The following is a 19,887-nucleotide window of genomic DNA, read 5'->3' on the forward strand; positions in this document are numbered from 1 at the left end:
TTATCCTCCTCACCATAATCCCTCTCCCTTCATTGCATCCCCAAAGCCTTCTCCACCTATACCCCCCACTACTCCACCCCAATCCTCTCCCCCCAGCACTGCTCTCACACAGTTCCACGTTCCCCCTCACTACTGCGACACCCATAGTCCCTCGTTGTGCAGCGAAAACACTTGTAAGAACCTAAAAATGTTATGAGCATGTCCTGTTAGGGGGCTGTGTAACCAGAGCCCCTTGACCGTAACCCCCCTCAATTCCATGGTTCAAGAAATAAGGATGAGATGATCCTTCTTTGTCTGCCATCCCCCCTCTAGCTAAGCCATGGCAGCTGATTAACCAGTGCTGGCTCTGCTGTAACAGCCCCCGACACGGTGTGTGTGTGTGATACAGGGACCCCTTGCTGAAGTGACCCAGCTCTGACCCTACACTGCCCCCACCCCCAAGCCAGCCTGCCGCTCGAAGGGCACGGAGACGTTATGTAAACACACAGCGCGTCTCAGGCGCCACAGAGCCCGGCTGGGGCAGCCCCGATCCCGGGGCCGGGCACACCCTCCACGACCCCAACTCCCCCCTGCCGTTACGTCAGCAGCACAGGGCAGAGGAAAAGTCCTCCAGCAGCCTAGAGGGGCTGGCCGCAGGAGTGCTCTAGCCCAGCCGAACTCTATGGTGGTCGCGCACTTCCGGCTTCTCTGCCGTCTGGAGGATGAGTGACGCCGGGGAGCGGCCACGTGACTGCCCGGGGCTGGGGCCCGAGTTCGGCCCCTCGGCCCTGGGGACCAAAGAGCAGTGAGTCCCGGGCGGGGCGCCGCAGCACCTTGGACGTCGCACCCCCCCCCGCCCCAGCAGAGCGCAGGGGTGTTTCCCCCCCCCGGGAGGCTGCAGGCGGGGCGGCGAGGCGAGGCCAGGCCCCCGGGGTTCGGTCCCTAGGGGCCAGGCCATGGGTTTGTGTTTGCAACCAGGGCTCAGGGCCAGGCTTTTCAGAGGGGCTGCGGCGGTTCGGCTCCTAACGAGGCGTGCCAGGTTGGGATGGACTATTCCTGGAGCTTTCATCACACTGACATTATCTTTAATTAAAGGTTAATCTTTACTTCCTGGAAACTCCAGGGCAGTCGGGTTGGCAGAATTGTCCGAAAGCCCATTGACATTCGCTGGGACCTTGGTTCCTGCTTCCTCTAGCTCTGCTGCTGCTGAGCTGTGGTGATGTCTGCGGTGCCGCTGTGAGGTGTCACTCCCAGCCCGGGTGGGCAGGCTGGCAAGTTGCGTTAGGGCATTAAAATATGTGGCTTCGGGGATGGCTGGGTATATATCCCCTGGGAATCGGAAGGGTTGTACTTGGGTGCTGGCCAGACACTGTGCAAACCTTTGATCACACAGCATGGGTGCTGGAACTGTGGGTGCAGGGGGAGCTGCCACAACCCTGACTTGAAGTGGTTTCCATTATATACAAGGCTTACAGTTTGGTTCATTGGCTTTCAGCACCCCTACTAAAAAAATTGTTCCAGCATTCCTGGGTCATGCTGCCATTTATAACGTGAGCTCCAGCACAGCTAGCATATATAATGTATTTCTGAGCAGGAAGTCAAACCTCACTGCTGATAGATGCTCTTTGGGCTTGCCTAGACAGAAAAATTGACTTCTATAGCTATTCCAGAACAGAGAGCGATTTCAAAGCAGAATAGTTCATTTCTCAATAGCTATTCTGGGCAATTTCCCCATGTAGACAATTGAAAAGTAAAAATGGTCAGCTTTTTGTAATTTCTTATTAATGACATTTTCCCCGGGCACTAGATCTCAGCAAAGTTAGTTGCATGTCTCTCTCCTTGTTTCAGTCTTTTCTTTTTTTAATTTGATTGTGAAGTTTAGGAGGAGAACATGTGACTTTAAGTATGTAGCAATGTGTTATAGGCCTAATATTTTCTCTTGAACCTGAGGAATGAATCCTTCGTAAATTGTACAGTTTTCCAATTATTCTTCTTCACCTGCTACAGAAAAAAAAGTTGTTTAAAAGAAGTTTTTGGACACTTTGAGAAAAATACATGATAACTGCTACAAAAATTACAACCTTAGAAGTTAGTGGTTCTGAAAGCTTTTTATAATCCTACAACTCGAAAGCAGTTCTATTTTAAAATGCAAAATTTAAACAGGAGCTAAAATAGTTCAAGTTTTAAACTCAATCTGAGGAGCAATCAGAAAAATCTACCTCTCCCCCCCCATGCAGTTCATATCTAGCAACCTGAACCTTTTCAGTTCACTCTGATCATCCAGCGTTATCTGGACTGTGGACAAAATGTTCCACATCAGTTTGTATAGTATTCAAATAAACCTTTGACTGAGCAATACCATGGAGAACATAACGAGTTCTAACGTGGATCATAAAATCACTGAGTGTGCCATTCATTTGTGTCTCAGGTTTTGTAAGGTTCAGATTGGCAGTGATTTCCTTTATTTTTGCTTGATGTTCTCAAGAGTTTGTAAGGAGCTTCACACCTTTGAGTGCTGAAAGGCTCCAGAAAAGGAACATTGCAGCTTATGAGTATGACAGACACCATTATATCCTTCTTGATCTGAGGTTATGGGCAAGTGATGCTGCTTTTCCACAATTTCAGCCAGTAGATTTTAGCCCACAAAATCTTGTGCCCAAATAAATTTGTTAGTGTCTGAGGTGCCACAAGGACTCCCCCTTGTTTTAACCACTGGAGAATCTCCCCTGGGTTAGCCTGGGCATATAGTCACCATAGCCATTCCCATGCTACCTCTTAAATCTTGGTTGCTGTTATAGAAAGTGTGGTATGGGATAAAGAGATGTGACTGGGGCTCCCAGCAATTCCTAGCTTCTATAACAATCCATTGGGGCTGTTAGCAGCTAGTGGAGATTATAACAGTCTGACCTACTCTGGAGGACTAACTCAATGTGCAGAACAACCCCAGGATCAGGGGAATGCAAAAACACACTGTTGCCCCCTGCCCTCATACCACTCCTGGGTTGTGCTATACACTTCTCAAATGGAGCTGGAAATCCAGCCCTTTGTTTTGATGCACATGTCAACAGCTTATGGGTTGGACATGGGGTATACGATATGTGAATACAATCTCCACCCGTGCCCTTTCTTCTTGATCATTCTTCTATGTCATTCCTGTGTTAATTTCATATTCTGTCCTCTCTTCCTCTCTAGTTGGGATGCTGCATATGAAAGTGAATTACAGATTTTTCAGGAGAGTGGAGATGCTGGGGAAATTTGGTAAATAAAGAGAATAGCTATCAATGGACATATGCATACAGTATTTTTATTCTTTTGCAAATATATGGAGTAAAAGCAAAATAAAAAACTCATCAGGTCACTGGATAGTTCAAAGTATTGGTATTATGATATGGAGCTTTTCACCTTGGAGTCACCAATTCCTATTTGGCCCAACTCTGTTGTGACTGAAGATTGTTAATTACTCCCTGAAAATTAGTTGTTGCGTGTGCGATGAGTTGGTGGTTGCAGTCTGTTTTACTAGTAGGCACGTACTCACATCACCAAGGACATCCATTATTATCATCAGAGACTAAGAATTAAATAGGCAGCGTAGGGAAGCTTCCAGTGCAGTCTTTATTTTATGTGGCCATAAAGAGGGCCTTAGTTTCCAATACTGCTAATCCCAGCGGGATTTAAGCCATTTGGTTTACTTAAAACTTAAACAAATCAGACTTGGAATATGATCTATGTAGGTTGTTGCCTAGATGCTATAGTGACAGGTGCTTTGGGAATGCCAGATAGGGAGAGAGATGAAGTACAGTTGCTGCTGTGCCTTTCATGTGTCTTGGATATGTTGATTACTTAAGCCTCTGTTTCTGATAGGTTTGGAGAAGAAAGCATGATTCGTTTAATCAGATGGATGGAAAAACAAAAGATCCCTCTGGACAGCTCTGTGCTTGACATTGGAACCGGAAATGGTGTTTTACTTGTTGAATTGGTTGGTATTTTGTAAAATTACAGAATCAAGGCTAAGAACAGAGTATATCAATTTACTGCAAATGAGAGAATATTTCCCCGTGAAGCTAAGTTGCTCAGGCTTCAGCTTCAGCCCTGGCTGGCAGGGTTTGGTGCCCCAGGCTTCAACCCCAGGTGATGGGGCTTCAGCTTTCTGCCCTGGGCCCAAGCAAGTGTAATGCCGACCCTGCTTTGTGGACCCCCTAAAACCTGCTCGTGGTCCCCCAGTGGGCCACGGATCCCTGTTTGAGAACCACTGGTTTAGATTACAACTTCTTGGGAAGTCTTCTGAGCACTTTAAAGGGAACTGTAAATTTGAAGTCTAATCAGTTTCAAAAACTGTTTTAAGTAATATCTGGTTCTGTACCAGCTTCTGAATTCCCCTGCCATGGTTTGTAGACTTACTATGATATTTTCTTATGTTTTAAAATGCTTTTCTGACATGCTATAGTACATGGAAAATAGTGAAATTGACTAATACACAAAGGGCTTTTAAAAAAAGGGAGGGGGCAGGGATAGCTCAGTGGTTTGAGCATTGGTCTGCTAAACCCAGGGTTGTGAGTTCAATCCTTGAGGGGGCCACTTAGGGATCTGGGGCAAAAATCAGTACTTGGTCCTGCTAGTGAAGGCAGGGGGCTGGACTTGATGACCTTTCAGGGTCCCTTCCAGTTCTAGGAGATAGGTATATCTCCAATTATTATTTAAAAAAAAATGCTTTGGTAGAATATCCTAGCTGGTTTAGATTGAGTCAGTGTATGGTATTCACTGTACCAGCACTTCTCCATAGGCTTTAGCAGTTACAGCAGAATTTACATTTGTGTGTGGTTTTTGTATTTTTTTTTTTTGAAGTTTATAGTCTCCATGAATGTGAGCCAGTGCTGTCTTGTCCTCCTAAATCTGCAGATAGACAGAAACAGTAGCACTGAGAAGTATAACTGCCCCATCTATATCATTAGATATGTTACTTTGAAACCAATAGTTTTAAATTCACTAACACTTCCATTGCAGAAGAATGTAGTTATTTTGGATCATACTTGAGTATTCTACCACCCTTGAATCCGACCCCTGATGTAACTTGTAAACATATAATGAATTTTTATTCCATATCAGGAAAGGTAAAGATGATCTGTGAAATCTACTTCTAAAGGCTATTAGCACCTCATTCCTTCCCTCCTACCCTCCCCCCCAAATTATCCCTCAAGATATGAAGTGCCCCAAAGTACTGTGGTTGGACAAGGAAGGTTATTATTTAAGTGAAGTGCTATTCTGAAAAATGACTGTCATGTTGATTGTTTACTCTCAACTCGAGATGAGATTTGCTCAGTTTAAAAGAAAAAGTGTTAGTTTTTCCAACTGGCAGCTCTGTAACCTCAGCCCGGGATCTGGAAGTAATGCTGGGATTCTTCTGGCTCATGTATCATCAACAGTAATAAAATTCTACAGTGGGAAGCTAGGACCTGATAATTCCATAGAAACTGCAGTGCTGAAAGAGCCAAAATGAAGTTAATTAACTAAATAGAATGGAACATCTCCGGAACGTGGTTGTACAGGGTATGTGGTGGGCTGTCATCAGAGCATGAAGAGGTGAAGTGAAGTCATATCTTGGTTCCCAGGGGAAAAGTAGACACATGTATAAACAGTCAGGAACAATAAGTGGGATTATACTAAGAAAAATTATTCCCATGGAGGTTAATGCTGGGCGAAGCATTGTTAACTCCTGTGTGGCAGGCTGTATATAAGTGAGGCAGAGCTGATTGACAAAAATAGGTGGCTCTAGAAGAAGTCAAGCAGACACAGAATGCCACATGCCAACATACCTTAGGCAGGTGCACCACATGAGTGACCATTGTGATGCTAACAGATCCTGATGCCCACTCACAAGCCAAAGCACCCCAAAGTGGGTACAGTACTCACATTGTTGCCTTTATCGTATACAGCCATTCCACAAGTTTCAAGAGACAAACTCTTGAAAACTTCCTCTGTCGTCCTTTCCTTTATTTTTCTCCTCTTTTCTTTCTGTTTCTGCTCCCAGTATTTGTTATCCCACCACCCACAATGCTGGGTCCTCTTGCTCTTTGGCATATGTGTATCATGAGGAGCCTGCAGACCTGCTTGCTGTGGGTCTAGTGTGCTGAGTCACAGAGCAGTCGTGACTTCTGCCTCTGTGATGAGCTTTTCTCATTCAACTACCTTTTCCTGGATACAGCACCAGGAATATAGCCCATTCACTATTAATAGCTACGGAAAGACTGATAGAGCAAGCAGGCCACCGCTTATAACTCTGACCTCTCTGTTTCCTGAATGGTAGGAGAGCAGAGAACATCTGGGACCCCTACTAACAGAGATTGTCAGTACATCCTTTAATGAGGGAAATCTACCACCCAATTCAGAACATGCAGTGATCTGGCCAACACTAAAGAAACCATTGCTCAGTGCTAGTGACCTCGCAAACTCTGACCCAGTATTTAAGCTGCTTTTTCTAAGCACACTAATCAAGAAACCAGCAAAAAGCATTTTCCAGCACCAACTACCAGTACCATCAGTCAGAGCATGGTACACAATTGGTTGCTCTGGTGTGTGATTTTTTCTGTCTGTATAAGAAGGTAGTTAATCCATATACATTCAGCTGGAGCACTCTGCAGCATTCAATACCATTGATCTCCAAATGCTCCTGTCTTGTCCCAAGAGAATGTAGGTGAAGCTGTAGGGCGAGCAGAAACTCCCTCAAGTGAATCATGTTGTTCCTCAAACATTAAATTGAGAGGGCTGGTACGGGAACTGTTCTTCTACCTCCAAAGTCCTCAACTATGAAGACTCTCAAGGCTCTGGAAGCTCTGGGAGGACAACAGGGGCAGAAGTCTTAGCAGTACACAGCTCCTTGTCAAATCTTTCCATGCCAAATGTGAACAACACAGTCTCTCAGCTTTCTTGATGTTTAGCTAAAATTTAGAGCCTAGATTAAAAGCTGGTTAAAGCTGAACTCACAGAGGTTTTGCTGTTCGGAAAAAAGTGCTGCAAAAAGCATGTCTTTGTATATCTCCTGCTGTCCGGGGCATCAGCCTTCTTATTAAGTCAGTGCACAGCCTTGGATCCCTTTGAACTTCTTAATGCCATTGGATTCCCAAATGGCCATCTTGTCATAAAAACATCTTATATCTGCCGCTGGCCAGGAGATCGCACCTTCTATGGTGGATTCAGACCTGGCCTCTTGTGACATCCAGGCTTCATTTTTGAAATTCATTGAATGAAACCACACACACTCTGGTAAAACGCCAGCAGGTACAAGATGTTGTAACTCATCTGCTTAGCAAAAGGTTTGCCATTAACATATTACCTCTGTGCTCTGCTCTCTGCACTGGTTTATTGAGTATAGAGTCGAACTCAATGTCTGTATGGCCCAGCACATAACTGGCTTGTGGAACTCACTGATAATACTGAAGCAAAGAATTCAGTAGCATTCAAATAAGTATTAGACATTAATGTGAATAATCAGAATATCATATGCAATTACCCCACCTCGGATAAAAAGTATGAGGGATTTCAGTGTGCTTAAGGACAAATCAGCTACCTGCCTGAATTTAAGGAACAATTTCCCCATAACTATGTTATAGTATAATTGTCCAGTATGGAGGATTTACTCCGTCCTTTGAAGCATCTGATCCTGGCCATTATTGTGATCTGTATGGAAATTCCTGTTATCTAGTTTCCTTTTTGGTGCCAATTAGAGGGGATATGTTATTGTATTTTATAACTACTTCTGCAGCGTGTTACTTGTCATGGTTCTGCTCAGTTTTCCATCTGTTAGAAGGAGCTAGCTCTTAGTTAACAATTCTGTTGATGATGTACAAAACAAAATAGAATAACAGCTCATGCTCTCATAGCTTTTTTAGTTCTACAGAGGCATCAGTAATAAAAATGAGTAAAAGCTTTTTTTGTCATTAGGATGACTAGAATAGACTTGGATTATACACTGGGAGCAGACCTGCTGAGTGAGGATAGTTTGCTACCATGCTGAGTAAGATTCTCTCTCTTTCTCTAGGCAAAATGTGGTTACACTAATCTCACTGGAATTGATTACTCTCCTTCTGCAGTACAACTTTCTCAAAACATAATAGAGAAAGAAGGGCTGTCTAATATTAAATTGCAGGTAAGTGTTCAGAGGGATTATGTTAAGGAAAACAGAAAGCACTTGAACCTGAGTGATTAATGAGTCACTTGATTTCAGACACATGTTAATATACTGACTACATTTTTTTGAAATCTAATTGTAGTTGTGCTCACTTGAAGGGGACTCTAACCAACAGCTTATTAATACGTCCGTATTTACCAGAAGATCTCTTGGTTGGTGAAGGTTTTACTCCCCTTGACACCTGTGCAAAAGTCAAGACCTGTGCAAAAGTCACAGACTTTAAGGTCAGAAGGGACCATTATGATCATCTAGTCTGACCTCCTGCACAATGCAGGCCACAGAATCTCACCCATCCACTTCTATAACAAACCCTTAACCTATGTCTGAGTTATTGAAGTCCTCAAATTGTGGTTTGAAGACCTTAAGCTGCAGAGAATCCTCCAGCAAGTGACCCGTGCCCCATGCTGCAGAGGAAGGCAAAAAACTTCCAGGGCCTCTTCCAATCTTCCCTGGAGGAAAATTTCTTCCTGACCCCAAATATCGCTATCAGTTAAACCCTGAGCATGTGGGCAAGACAGCTCCCATTTAGGCTAATAAGAGTGTCATCCCTGAGCAAGGGGAGAGACTAGATTACACTTTAAAAGATCAATTCTGTTTTCTACAATATATACTCTGACTTTCTCAGGTAAGAAATAGCAGACTAAATATGTCAAACTACAAAAAATTCAACAATGGTACAGACACAACTGCTTTTCATGCTGACCAGTTCATTGTTACCTTGTGCTCCCACTGTCTGGATGTTCTCTTTTCTTATACTGAGGGCAGGTCTACACTACAGCGGGGATTGACGCTCTGAAATCGATCTACCAATGGTCGATTTAGCAGGTTTAGTAAAGACCTGCCAAATCGACAGCAGATTGCTCTCCAGTCAACCCCATACTCTACCCCCAACGAGAAGGGTAAGGTAAGTCGACAGGAGAAAATCTCCCGTCGACCCCCCATGGTGTAGACCCCGCGGTGACTAAACCTAGGTCAGTTTATTGCGGTAGTGTAGACATAGCCTTAGAATAGATCATGAACTCCTTGGGCCATGTCACTTGTGTTCTGTTTATATGCTGCCTAGCACTCTGGGACCCAGGTCCATGATTGAGGCCTCTCAGTGCTGCCACACGGCAAATAGTAAATAATATCTTAGAGTGAACTTCCAAATACATTAAAGATTGTGAGGTGCTTAAATACTACTGCAGTGGAGGCCAACTAAAGCACTTCAAATAGGTAGGCATGTAGCTGGGCTCAACTAAAGATTTTTGCATAATGCAAAGGGAGAATCAAATTGACATGGCGCCAAAATTATGCGAAGCAGTTGCATGGTAACCACTTCCCAAGTAGACCTAGTGTATGGGACTCATGCAGCCCATGGAGGGATGGACTTGATCCTGTCTGTAAGGTACTAATACAGCCTGTGCAGAAGCTGTAACTGAATTAGTATAATTTACTCCCTATTGGTCATTGCCCACCAGAGGATGGCCAGGCTGGCTATATAAGAGCTCAACGAGTGCCAGTCAGTGTCTGCTCAGGGAAATGGCTGCATGTCTCCTTACCCACTAGGTGCTGTGTTGTGTGCTTGGAATAAAGCCTGAAACTGCTTCAGCTGATCCTGAGTCTGTTGTGAGTGTTATCTTGTTCCATGACACCTAGATGTTGTCAATTTTTGTGCCCTCACAAATGACAGCACCAGTCTGCATTAGAGATGCAGCACTTCCCAACTAAAAGATGATTATTTACATAGTGGTACACTTTTGATTTAGGTAAAAGACTTCTTGACTCCAGCAGCTGAGCTATCAGGATTTCAGATTTGTATTGACAAGGGAACCTTTGATGCCATAAGCCTTAATCCTGACAATGCAGCTGAGAAGAGGAAGCAGTATGTGAAATCCCTCTGCACGGTATTGAAAATGGAAGGCTTTTTCCTCATAACCTCTTGTAATTGGACCAAAGAGGAGCTGCTAAATGAGTTCAGGGAAGGTAAGTAGTTGGGCCAACTTGTGGTTGTTTAAGGTTTTGGTAGGTAAATGTTAATGTCCTTTTATTGCCATGTTTATTTTATCCGAGCGGGATTAGACATCACAGCGATAAAACGTGGGTGTGCGTCCTCAGCCTTATCCTCAGTACAGCTTCCATCGTTGTAGGCATGGGTAGGGAATTCTGGCTCCAACTTTTACCAGTATAGATGCAGTTCAGAAGTGAGGATTTTTTAATACCTTCCAACCTCAGAGGACAAGAATTGCAGGCAAGTTATTCTGGAGAAGAAGAGAATTATTTACCAGTATGGCTTTTTTTCCTCTGGTCTTTAAAATAGATCCCCCATTCACCCACCCAGCTCACCTTTAAAATTGGGATACATTGTTATCTTTTCTCTTAGTCACAAAGGAACTGGCAGTTGTAGGCTGTGACATTCCATGTGCACTCACATGTCACTTGCTCAGTGAACCTCCTGATGGGTCTGAATTCTTTTACTTGCTAGTCAGCTTCTGAATCTTATGCCTGAAGCTTGAAACCCAAGTGTACTGAGAACTAGAATTGCTGGCAAATTCTTATCTTTTCTGTCGTTAGTCTGCACAATGCAGCTAGCTAAGGTTTTATTATCTATGGAGAAGTTTCAGCTATATAAAGAAGCAATATAAAACACAGCACTATAAACTTACAAAGTAACTGACTTGCTTGCTTTCCATATGAATTAAGAGTGGTTTGCAAAAGGTTATCCAAGGGAAGAGTAACATGACTTCTTAATAAAAGCATTAATTTCTGTCTGGCAGGATTTGAAATTCTGGAGGAGTTGCCAACACCCAAGTTCTGCTTTGGAGGGAGAGTTGGAAACAGTGTAACAGCCTTGGTTTTCCAAAGAAAAAAATAAGGCCATCCATCTTGGACAAATTAGATTAGCTGAGAAAAGAAGTGTCTTCACTTCAAAGTAAATCTGATGCAAAGGAGAGAGAGAGAGGAAAAAAACCCAGCATCTGTGTAAATAACTGCTCACTGAGTGCACAATAAAACACAGTGCATTGTGCTGAACTGCAATGGGCCTCCATAAAATTTCAGGGCAAGTTATATACAGCTGAAATGTTTCTAGGGTAAATTCTGCCTTTGTGCTGTTTCTCTTTGTTATAGCTTCATTTATTTCAATAAAATTGTGTGGGTGTAAGTGCGGGAAAATGTGACACTCTGATTTTTCAGAGACCAACTAAAACTATTCACATTACTTTTGCATTTGAAGTGTAAATATTTTTTTCCTATTTAATTTTTATTTTGGTTTCTAATGAACAGTTTAAAATAAATGTAAGCAGTAATTGAATCATACAAAGCAAGAAGTCTTATTTCTGTGTTGTTTGGCGTAATAACGAATGTGCTTTTAAGATCTAAACACTAGGCAATGTTTTATTTTATTTTTGTAAAGGAAACATGCATGTTACAGTGTAATCCACAATCAACATTTAGTTAAATAAGGTGGAAAATGAGTGTAAAGATTGTAGCACTCACAAGACATTATAATGTAGTGCCTTAGGGTAGGATTTTCATAAGTGCTCAGAATTCACCTGCTTCTACTTCCACCAAAGTCCATTGACTTCAGTGGGAGGAGAGTTAGGCTAACACTGAGTGCTTTTAAAAATCCCTCCCTGAATCTCTAGTATATGCTCGCTAATACTGATCAGTACCGTCGATCCAATTAAATACTTGAAGATGCTGTTTGGTGTTATTACAGACTCTCAGTAGCAGATATGCTTACCTATTTCAATATTAATTAATTGTATGCTAATATGTTAGGAAGGGCCAGTAATGAACATCTTCTTCTCCAGTGAATTTTATATGACATTTTAGTGGCATAATACCCAAACAGAGACCACAAAACCCCACATCCCCAGCCTAATAACCCATGACTGATTATATTTATTATTATTTTTAACCCATGTTCATTTCTTTGTTTGTTATTTTATAGTTGTGGAATAATGACATAGCTGCCTGGAGAGAGAGGAAAGAAATATTTCTCCTCCTTTTATGACTTGTCCCACGCACATTTTCAAATGGCAGTAAACATGACATTTCAAGCATCCAACAATTCCCATTAGGCAATTTGTTCTCATAGAAGAAGAATGTCGTGTTTACTCATCAGGGAAATGCTTTCCTAGTTCTCAGTCTGAACAGGTTGGTTGGGTGCATGGAATCCTAGAGGGGAAGGGAATCCTCCCTTCCCCTCTGTTGGTCTAGTGCTTCCCCTCTGCAAGAAATAAGGACCAGAAGAGCTGTACAGTAAGAGATCCTCCCTCCTTAACCAGCCCCTAGTGTGGCATTCCTAAATTCTGCACCTCCTTGCACAGTGGAACTGTGCTAATTCCACTGAAAAATGACCCAACAGAAATAGAGATCAGGTTTTGGTCCCAAACAAATAGATTTCTTTGTATGCTTAAGCAGCCTAGTATCCTTACATATGTTCAAAGTAAAAAAAAAAAACAAAACAAAAAAAACACAATCCCCCCCACCCCAAATTGTTAGATGTGGTGATGTTGCCATTTGAATAGCCAGTGGGGTAGTATTTACTACATCCCATCTAAAGGTTTCCAGCAGCAGATAGGACTACTAGTACATGTAAGAGTTGCCCATCATCAGTTCATACCTTGGATATATTGATGAGATAACAAATCTTTAGAGAGATGTTCCCAAGCCTTAAAATGTGGGTCTGGATTTTTGTAATAAATTTGGGATCAGGTGGATCCAATACAAGCAGATTTTAACTGGCACATACACCATTATGGGGTGTTTAGATATGAGGCTTCTGTTTTATTCCCATCTGTAATCTTTGCTAATTTAGGAGTGATATAGGGTTTAAAAGCATCAAAATAAATCAACTCTGATCGCAAACTACAGGAAATTCCTTTAATCAACTAACAGGAATTTAACCATAATTTCTCAGTCTGTAAGACTTCCATGGCGTAGGCCTGTTATTGCTTTGTTTTGTTTTTTAAAATGACTGATTTCTATTTTTATCCTTGCAGACCATATAAAAATATTAAGTCTCTCCAACTATTTATTCAAAGCTTGACTTGAAGAATTCTTGCAAACAAATGTTCATCAGGCAAAGTTGGTGATAGAACTGAAATTGGATCAATCCTCTGACATTTTATTTTTTCAGCAAAGCTTTTAACAGTAAAGGTTATAACTTCTCATCTTAACACTGGTTTGAAGATTTTCTATGGGCCCTATTGTCCACTGTGTGAGATAGTTTCTTCTGGATGGTTTCCATGGTGTGGGAAAGAGGTGGATCAGCTCCCCAAACCCATGGATCTTTGTAGGGAAAGCTAAGGCCCTATGACTCACTGCAGTATTCCCTCCCAGTTCTCCTCAGCAGTATAGCTCGATAGGCAACAAGGCCTGCATAGGTGCTATACACTGCCTTCAAACATCTTTCCCTACCTGCTCTCCTTGAAAGGGAAAGGGGTGGGGAGGAGTTTGGTATTGCAGAGGAGAATCACACACCTGTTCGAGGAGCACTGTCAACTTGGACATAATCTTTCCATTTGCAAATGTTGTACCTAGTATTGTAACAATTAACTCCCCCTCCAGCCCCCCAAAATTACCGTAACTGGAAGTGTGTAGAGAGGAACTCCACCCCCACCCCAGGTTGCTTGCTTTGTGCATCTGTAAGCACTCTATCAGAGGGGTAGCCATGTTAGTCTGGATCTGTAAAAGCAACAGAGAGTCCTGTGGCACCTTACAGACTAACAGACATATTGAAGCATGAGCTTTCGTGGGTAAATACTTAGTCGGATGCATGTAAGCACTCTGTATAGTCAGTTTCAATGTTTAATTGATGGTTAGTTGTGTTTCCTTGTCTCATGCATTACTCTGGGATGGACCTTACCAGTGTGCTGTTCCTCAGGCTCTGCAAGAAGGTGTTTTATCAGTAACAAGAGCAATAAAACTAAAAAGGAAGAATCAGTAGACAGGAAGTAGTGGAAGAAATGGGGTGGCCCAAGCAGGTTTGGTGGGGTTGATTAATAGATTTTAATTCTAGAAGGGGCCGTTATGTCAACACAGGCCATAAATCTAACAGAGTGGTTCCTCCATGCCCAAAAGACTCTTCTAATCATAAACAGGAGAGCAGAAAAACCTGGTTTAAAGAGAATTTTTCTAAAAAGAAAAAAAAAAGGACCTGTTTGAAGGATGCTCTGTCAGAAACCTGATTTGTTTTAATATTTGTTTTTTAAAACTGGAGGTTTCCTGTGTGTCTTTAATATAAACTTAATCAGCTTGAATTTTTTCTTGATTAAAGGCTATGGAGGTGACTTCTCAGAGACAGTCTCTGTGTCTGGGTCATACGCTGTGTTCTACATTTCCTTACCAAGTTAAAGCCTACAAACGTTTATACTCATCAATGGACAACAAACTTTTAAAAAGGAAGGTTGAGACATGCTTTGGAGGAGTGGTTCTCAACACGTGCATTTACTAGTTCATAAGGACTTGGCTGGTCACGCAGTGCTGGATCTCTTCCTTGTTTCCAGCTGCTGAGCCATATTAAAAGAAGCTAAAAATACACTAAATTCTTTCCTCCTGTTACTTTGCCAGATAAAAAATTGCTGTAGTTGTCACGGGTATGTTATGTGATCACTGTTGAATGTGAGGTTTGGGGCTAATCACTGCCCATGAACTGATAAAGGATTAGACCTCAGACTTTGCCTGTGGAACCAAAGTCTGGTTGGATATCACGGCAGGACTGCTGTTGGGATGTGTGTGTCTTTGGCTGGGTATGTGCTTCAGCAGAAAGTAAAGGGGAAGCAGGGAAGGGTTTCTGATACAAAGCCCACTGAAGTCAATGGAAGTTCTATTGACTACAGAAGGCTTTGCATCAGGCCCAATGGGCCTAATCTAAAGCCAGCTGAAGCCAATGTAAAGGCTCCCATTGACGTCAATGAGCTTTGGATCATGCCGTATACAAAGAAGTGGGCTGTGAGCAGGGTATTCTCTATGAGGTATCTACAGCTTTGGAATTTATTTCCCTCCTAGTCCTCTTGAGCAGTTAAACCTTCAGGGCCTGGTGCAAAGGTGGTATGATCTAGGCATTTGAGGTAGCAGTGCATTAAAGCTTGGAGAGGTTTGCTGTGGGGCTTGTTTTATCTGCAGTCCTATATGTATTTTACATTGAGAAAACCAGGCCCTTGCATTTAAATTGTATTGGGAAAGTAAACTATCAAGGTGCCATAATTTGGATGGGGGCCTAATTCTTCACTGAGCCTTAATCCCACCTATGTGGGGTTGGCAGTTTGAGTTCTTTTCCATTCCAGTCTGTCTTGAAGCAGTTCTTAGAAAACTCCATAGCTAATCAAATTCTTTTGTATGACATCTATCCATCTAGTTTTGGGGTCTGCCAACCCTGCTTTTAATCTCTACATCTAAGTTTAACACCCTGTTTACTGTATATTCTTCTGATCTTCTTTTCACATGCCCACACCATCTAAGCCTGGATTCCTTCAGCTTTTCTATAATCGGTAACACCTTCACACTTTCCCTAATTCGTTTGTTCTGAACATGGTCCACCCTTGTAACTCCAAGCATTCATCTTAACATTTTCATTTCCACCATATTCAAGATCTGCTCCTCGCTCTTCCTGAGTGCCCAGCATTAAGAGACACACAAAAGTGTAGGCCTAATTACCATCTTGTAGATCTTACTTTTTCAATTTGATAGGCATTCTCCTGTTGCAGATCAGTGCAGTCACTTCTCTCCATTTAGTTCATGCCTTCCCTGTTCTACCAATGGGGGGGCGGAGGGCCTTGGTTATTTTTTTATAAATAAATATGTATGTATTTAAGAGGACAACTCTAATGGCATTTCTACACATGGGACTCTTTTAGACCCACTGGGTAAATATGTTCCCCAAAACAATTGATTCTTGGTAAATAAAAATCCCCCTGTTCTTCACAACAAAACACTTAGTTGAAATAAGTATTTCCCTATCTTCAATGTCACACAGGGTTTTTTTTTTTTAAAAATAAGGAAATGTAATACAAGAAAGGTCATGAGATAAGCTGACAAACACCAGGAAATTCAAAATGAAGGCTGATGCTCCCTTAGTTTCTGACTTCCACCCCTTTGTAACCATACTATTCTTTATAAATAAGGGGATATGTTTACATGATGGTAATTGTCACTTAGTGAGCAGGAACTATCACTTTCAAAGGCTATTATATGCTGCTAGTTTTTGGTGTAATGTTTGTGGAGAGGCTTAGAGGTTAAGGAATTAATATTTGGTTTTTCAGCTTTCATATCTGGCCAGACTAAACTGAAATCATTTTGGAGGATCTGGGTTTTTAGAAGATATTGGATTACATCATAACAGTAATAGAATTATAGCTCATTGGCTGCTGCTGCTCCATAGAGGGCCAGAGATGAATAAGCATGTAATTATATCTTTTTGTTCCTTTAGGAGAATATTCTTCAGATTAAAACTGCAACTTTTTGCATTGTACTTGGTTTATATCTGAACATGTGTATTAGGGACTCACTATATTGATTCCAAAATTAAGATTATGAGAATTTCTGTAAATCCAGAGTTGCCAGCTCTTATGGTTTTATCACGTCACCCCATATTTAGTGATTTTAAAGGCTGCTTTCTTCCAAACATTTCTCATGCACAGTCTCTTCCAAGAAGTGAATATTTTTTAGAAGTTTGACACTCAGACAATTGAGTATTTTTTAGTTAAAGAGAAAGTGTCCAATCAAAATCACTCTGATCTAAACCCATCAAACTTGTTATAAGCGGATCCTAACTAGCACGTAGGACTATTTTTTCTCAAGTTCTAGGGATGACCTGTCCTCCATATGCATCTATAACTTATCTGAGACTTTTGGATAATTCTGTAAGTTTCTCTTCACCTGATCTTAACTCACTTTGCTTTTTAAGGAGTCCTGTGGCCTTTTAGCATGCCCAGTGCTTTTGCTAATATAAGGTGATATGGAGTTTGTGAATTTTGTGCTGATACTTCCTAAAGATTGCAGGTTATTTATGACTTTTAGAAAAAAAAATCACATTCCCACTTAGTTGTGGTCTCACCTGCCTCAATCATCAGCCACCAGCATCCATGCTTCAAGATCCTAGCAGGCAGCGTTGTCACACACGCGCGCACGCTGCTGCCACACTCTCCCCCTGGACCTTTGCTTCTAGCGATAGCCATACTATGGGGGCGAAACTCTTAGTTACCCCCCACCCCACATACAGCCCCTGAGCCACTGGCATTTCCCATCATTCCTGGCTTCCTTTTGAGCAAAGAGGTGCCTGTCTCCTGCAGGCGCTATTGTATACAGTGACAAAGGGGGCTCCAGAATTAGTACTGCCATGCTGTGTGCTGGGGAGGGGGAAGTGGCTTTCCCTCATAGCATTCTCCTGGGTCAAAGACACCCGAGTCTCTAAGTTTCTACCTTCCATCAGTAGCCTCCTGTTCCCTCAGATATGCTAAAGCATTTTCCCAGCAGTGGAAATGTTACAGGGGTCACACAATAGTAGAAATCAATGGAAAATATCTTTGCCTTAATGTGGTAGTTGGGTGGGGCAAAGATAGGAAAAACAAGGGCAGTCTAAAGGTTGGTACTAGAACCTCAACTGCACATTGCCTGAACTCCTAGGATTTAGAAACAGTACAGCAAAATGCCCATCATTAAAAATAGCCAAAGAAAGCCATTGAACAACACAGGAGTTATACTAGAGAACAAAGAAGTTGTACGGAATATTTTTGAAAGGTGCGGCTTTAGTTTCTACTTTGTTGAGGGAGTGGCAGATTATTCATCAAAATTCTAGCTCCATACAGCCACAACCTTTTGTGAAGTTAAAGTAGTCACTGTGTAATGATCACAGAGACAGATGTATCATCATTAGAAAGTGAGAGGCAACACTGTCCAGTGGGAAGAGCACTGGGTTGGAACTCAAGAGACCAGGGTTCTGTTTGCAGCTCTGCCACTCACCTGCCATGTGGCATTGGCTAAGTCACTTGATTTCTCTGTGCCTATGTTCCTCATCTCTCCCTTTGTCCTGTCTGCTAGGGCTTGGTTTTCACTTTTAAAAAGGGTGTGTTTTTACCGCAGGATAATGAATGTGCATTAGCTCTCTCACAGTAAAATCCTAGTAAAGACTAGGCACCTGTAGTTTCATTACAAGGTAGATAGGCAATGTCAACCACAGCTGGGGTGAATACATGCTGACCTTGCCTACCTATCATGTGGTAAAAAAGACAGGTGCCTTTTCTCTACTAGGATGTTACAGTGAGCTAACTACTGTACATTAGCTATCTCACTGTAAAAACCACCTGATGGCAGGGAAGACGTAGCCTTACGTTGTAAGCTTTTCACAGCAAGAATTGTCTCGTCCTATATTTAAACAGCATGGCCCTTATCATGGTTTGGCCTCAAAGCACTGCTATAATATAAATAGCCAATAACATGCTTAGCTTAGTAGTGAAATGAATATAATGCCCATTGTTTAACTGTAATAAGTATATTTAAATGGTTGACCTTTGAATGCTGCCTTGATGAACGTTAGGATTGTTGTTGGCTTCCAAATGGGTTTGCTATATTGAAGCAGTGCTATCCCAAAGACAGGTCTGACGTCCCATCCTAATGCATGTAATCTGTACTGCCCTGGAGGAGACCTAGGTTTTGGTTCCCAGGGCATAGCTCTCTCGTGTAGGTTTAAGTTCTGTGCTCTACTCTCTGAGCACCAGCAGGGGAGATAGTGCATCTCTTAACAAGATTATCTTCTGACCAATTAAAGTGCCACATTGACAGGTTCAGAAGGGAGTTCTGACTGCCAAAAAATCCACTAGGCCTGCTGAACGTTCAGAGGTAAAACAGTTGCTGAAATGTATGTACTTCTTCTATCCAGCCTAGCTTTTTGTGTTAGTGTATAAATATGTATGTGGCTACGTAAAACAGTTACATGCTTGAGTTACTAGGGCCGTTAAGATGGTTTTATTAGTTAATACTCCTCGCAGTGAAATAAGAGTTTGAATTGTCCTTGAGTTTAAACATTAAAAAAGAAGAGATGCGTGTCTTATTGGAAGAGAAGAATGTCTTGTTTATAATATGCCTCAAAAACGTTATAATGCATCATAGATTTTTGGTACAAGCCAGGTCACTTTTCTGAATGAGGAAGGGACATCTGCAGGTCCAAAGGGACTGGAGGCCTGGATGGGCAAGTTATAGCAATTTGCCACGACCACTCTTTTAGAACATTTCATTTTTAAGTGTACAAGATCAAGCTGCAGTTTATGCAGCCAGGAACAAGGGCTGATACAGACCTTGGCAGCTTCATGGGACCCATTTTTACATAAGGGTGAGTTCTTGAATAGTTTTTCCACTACATTGGGTATAAGCTTGCTTCTCTTCGTCAGTGATACTGATGTTTTACTTATGTCCTCATCCTGAAAATATGCATATAAACAGTACTGTAGTCATTGCAAGGAAAATTATCTATCCATCCATCCATCCATCCCAGGGTACTTAGTACAGGATTGTCAAATTCATGTTATCTAGGGTTACGGAGAAACTGTAAATATGGTAATTAGAAACATGCAGCATTAATTTCTAGTGCTTTTGCACTGAAATTGCTTTCTTAATCTTGGCATGCATCAAAGCAAAGAACACCCTTTGCTACCTTAATAACAGTTTTATTTTATAAGGTGTTAAAGTACTTTAACATATCAAATGATCTTCCATAAAATATACTGAAAGTCAAGGGAAAATAA

At 41.9% G+C, this 19,887-nt stretch overlaps 1 protein-coding gene across 4 annotated transcripts in view; it reads left to right on the top strand.

Moving 5' to 3' along the window:
* Nucleotides 1-666: 666 nt before the first annotated feature.
* EEF1AKMT2 (EEF1A lysine methyltransferase 2) overlaps nt 667-19,887 on the top strand; it is a 60,734-nt gene continuing 41,513 nt past the window's right edge. For 3 of the 4 annotated variants that reach the window (XM_050959733.1, XM_050959732.1, XM_050959736.1), the window contains exons 1-5: nt 667-784; nt 3,172-3,237; nt 3,841-3,955; nt 8,012-8,119; nt 9,910-10,126. In XM_050959733.1, the coding sequence (XP_050815690.1) occupies nt 702-784; nt 3,172-3,237; nt 3,841-3,955; nt 8,012-8,119; nt 9,910-10,126 (589 nt within the window). In that variant the 5' untranslated portion in view covers nt 667-701. Of the gene's footprint in view, nt 785-3,171; nt 3,238-3,840; nt 3,956-8,011; nt 8,120-9,909; nt 10,127-10,917; nt 11,454-19,887 lie in introns of those variants that run through there. The other variant, XM_050959734.1, reaches the window with a different exon arrangement.

This window comes from Gopherus flavomarginatus, chromosome 6 (assembly GCF_025201925.1).
Source record: "Gopherus flavomarginatus isolate rGopFla2 chromosome 6, rGopFla2.mat.asm, whole genome shotgun sequence".
In the NCBI taxonomy this organism is placed as follows: Eukaryota; Metazoa; Chordata; order Testudines; family Testudinidae; genus Gopherus; species Gopherus flavomarginatus.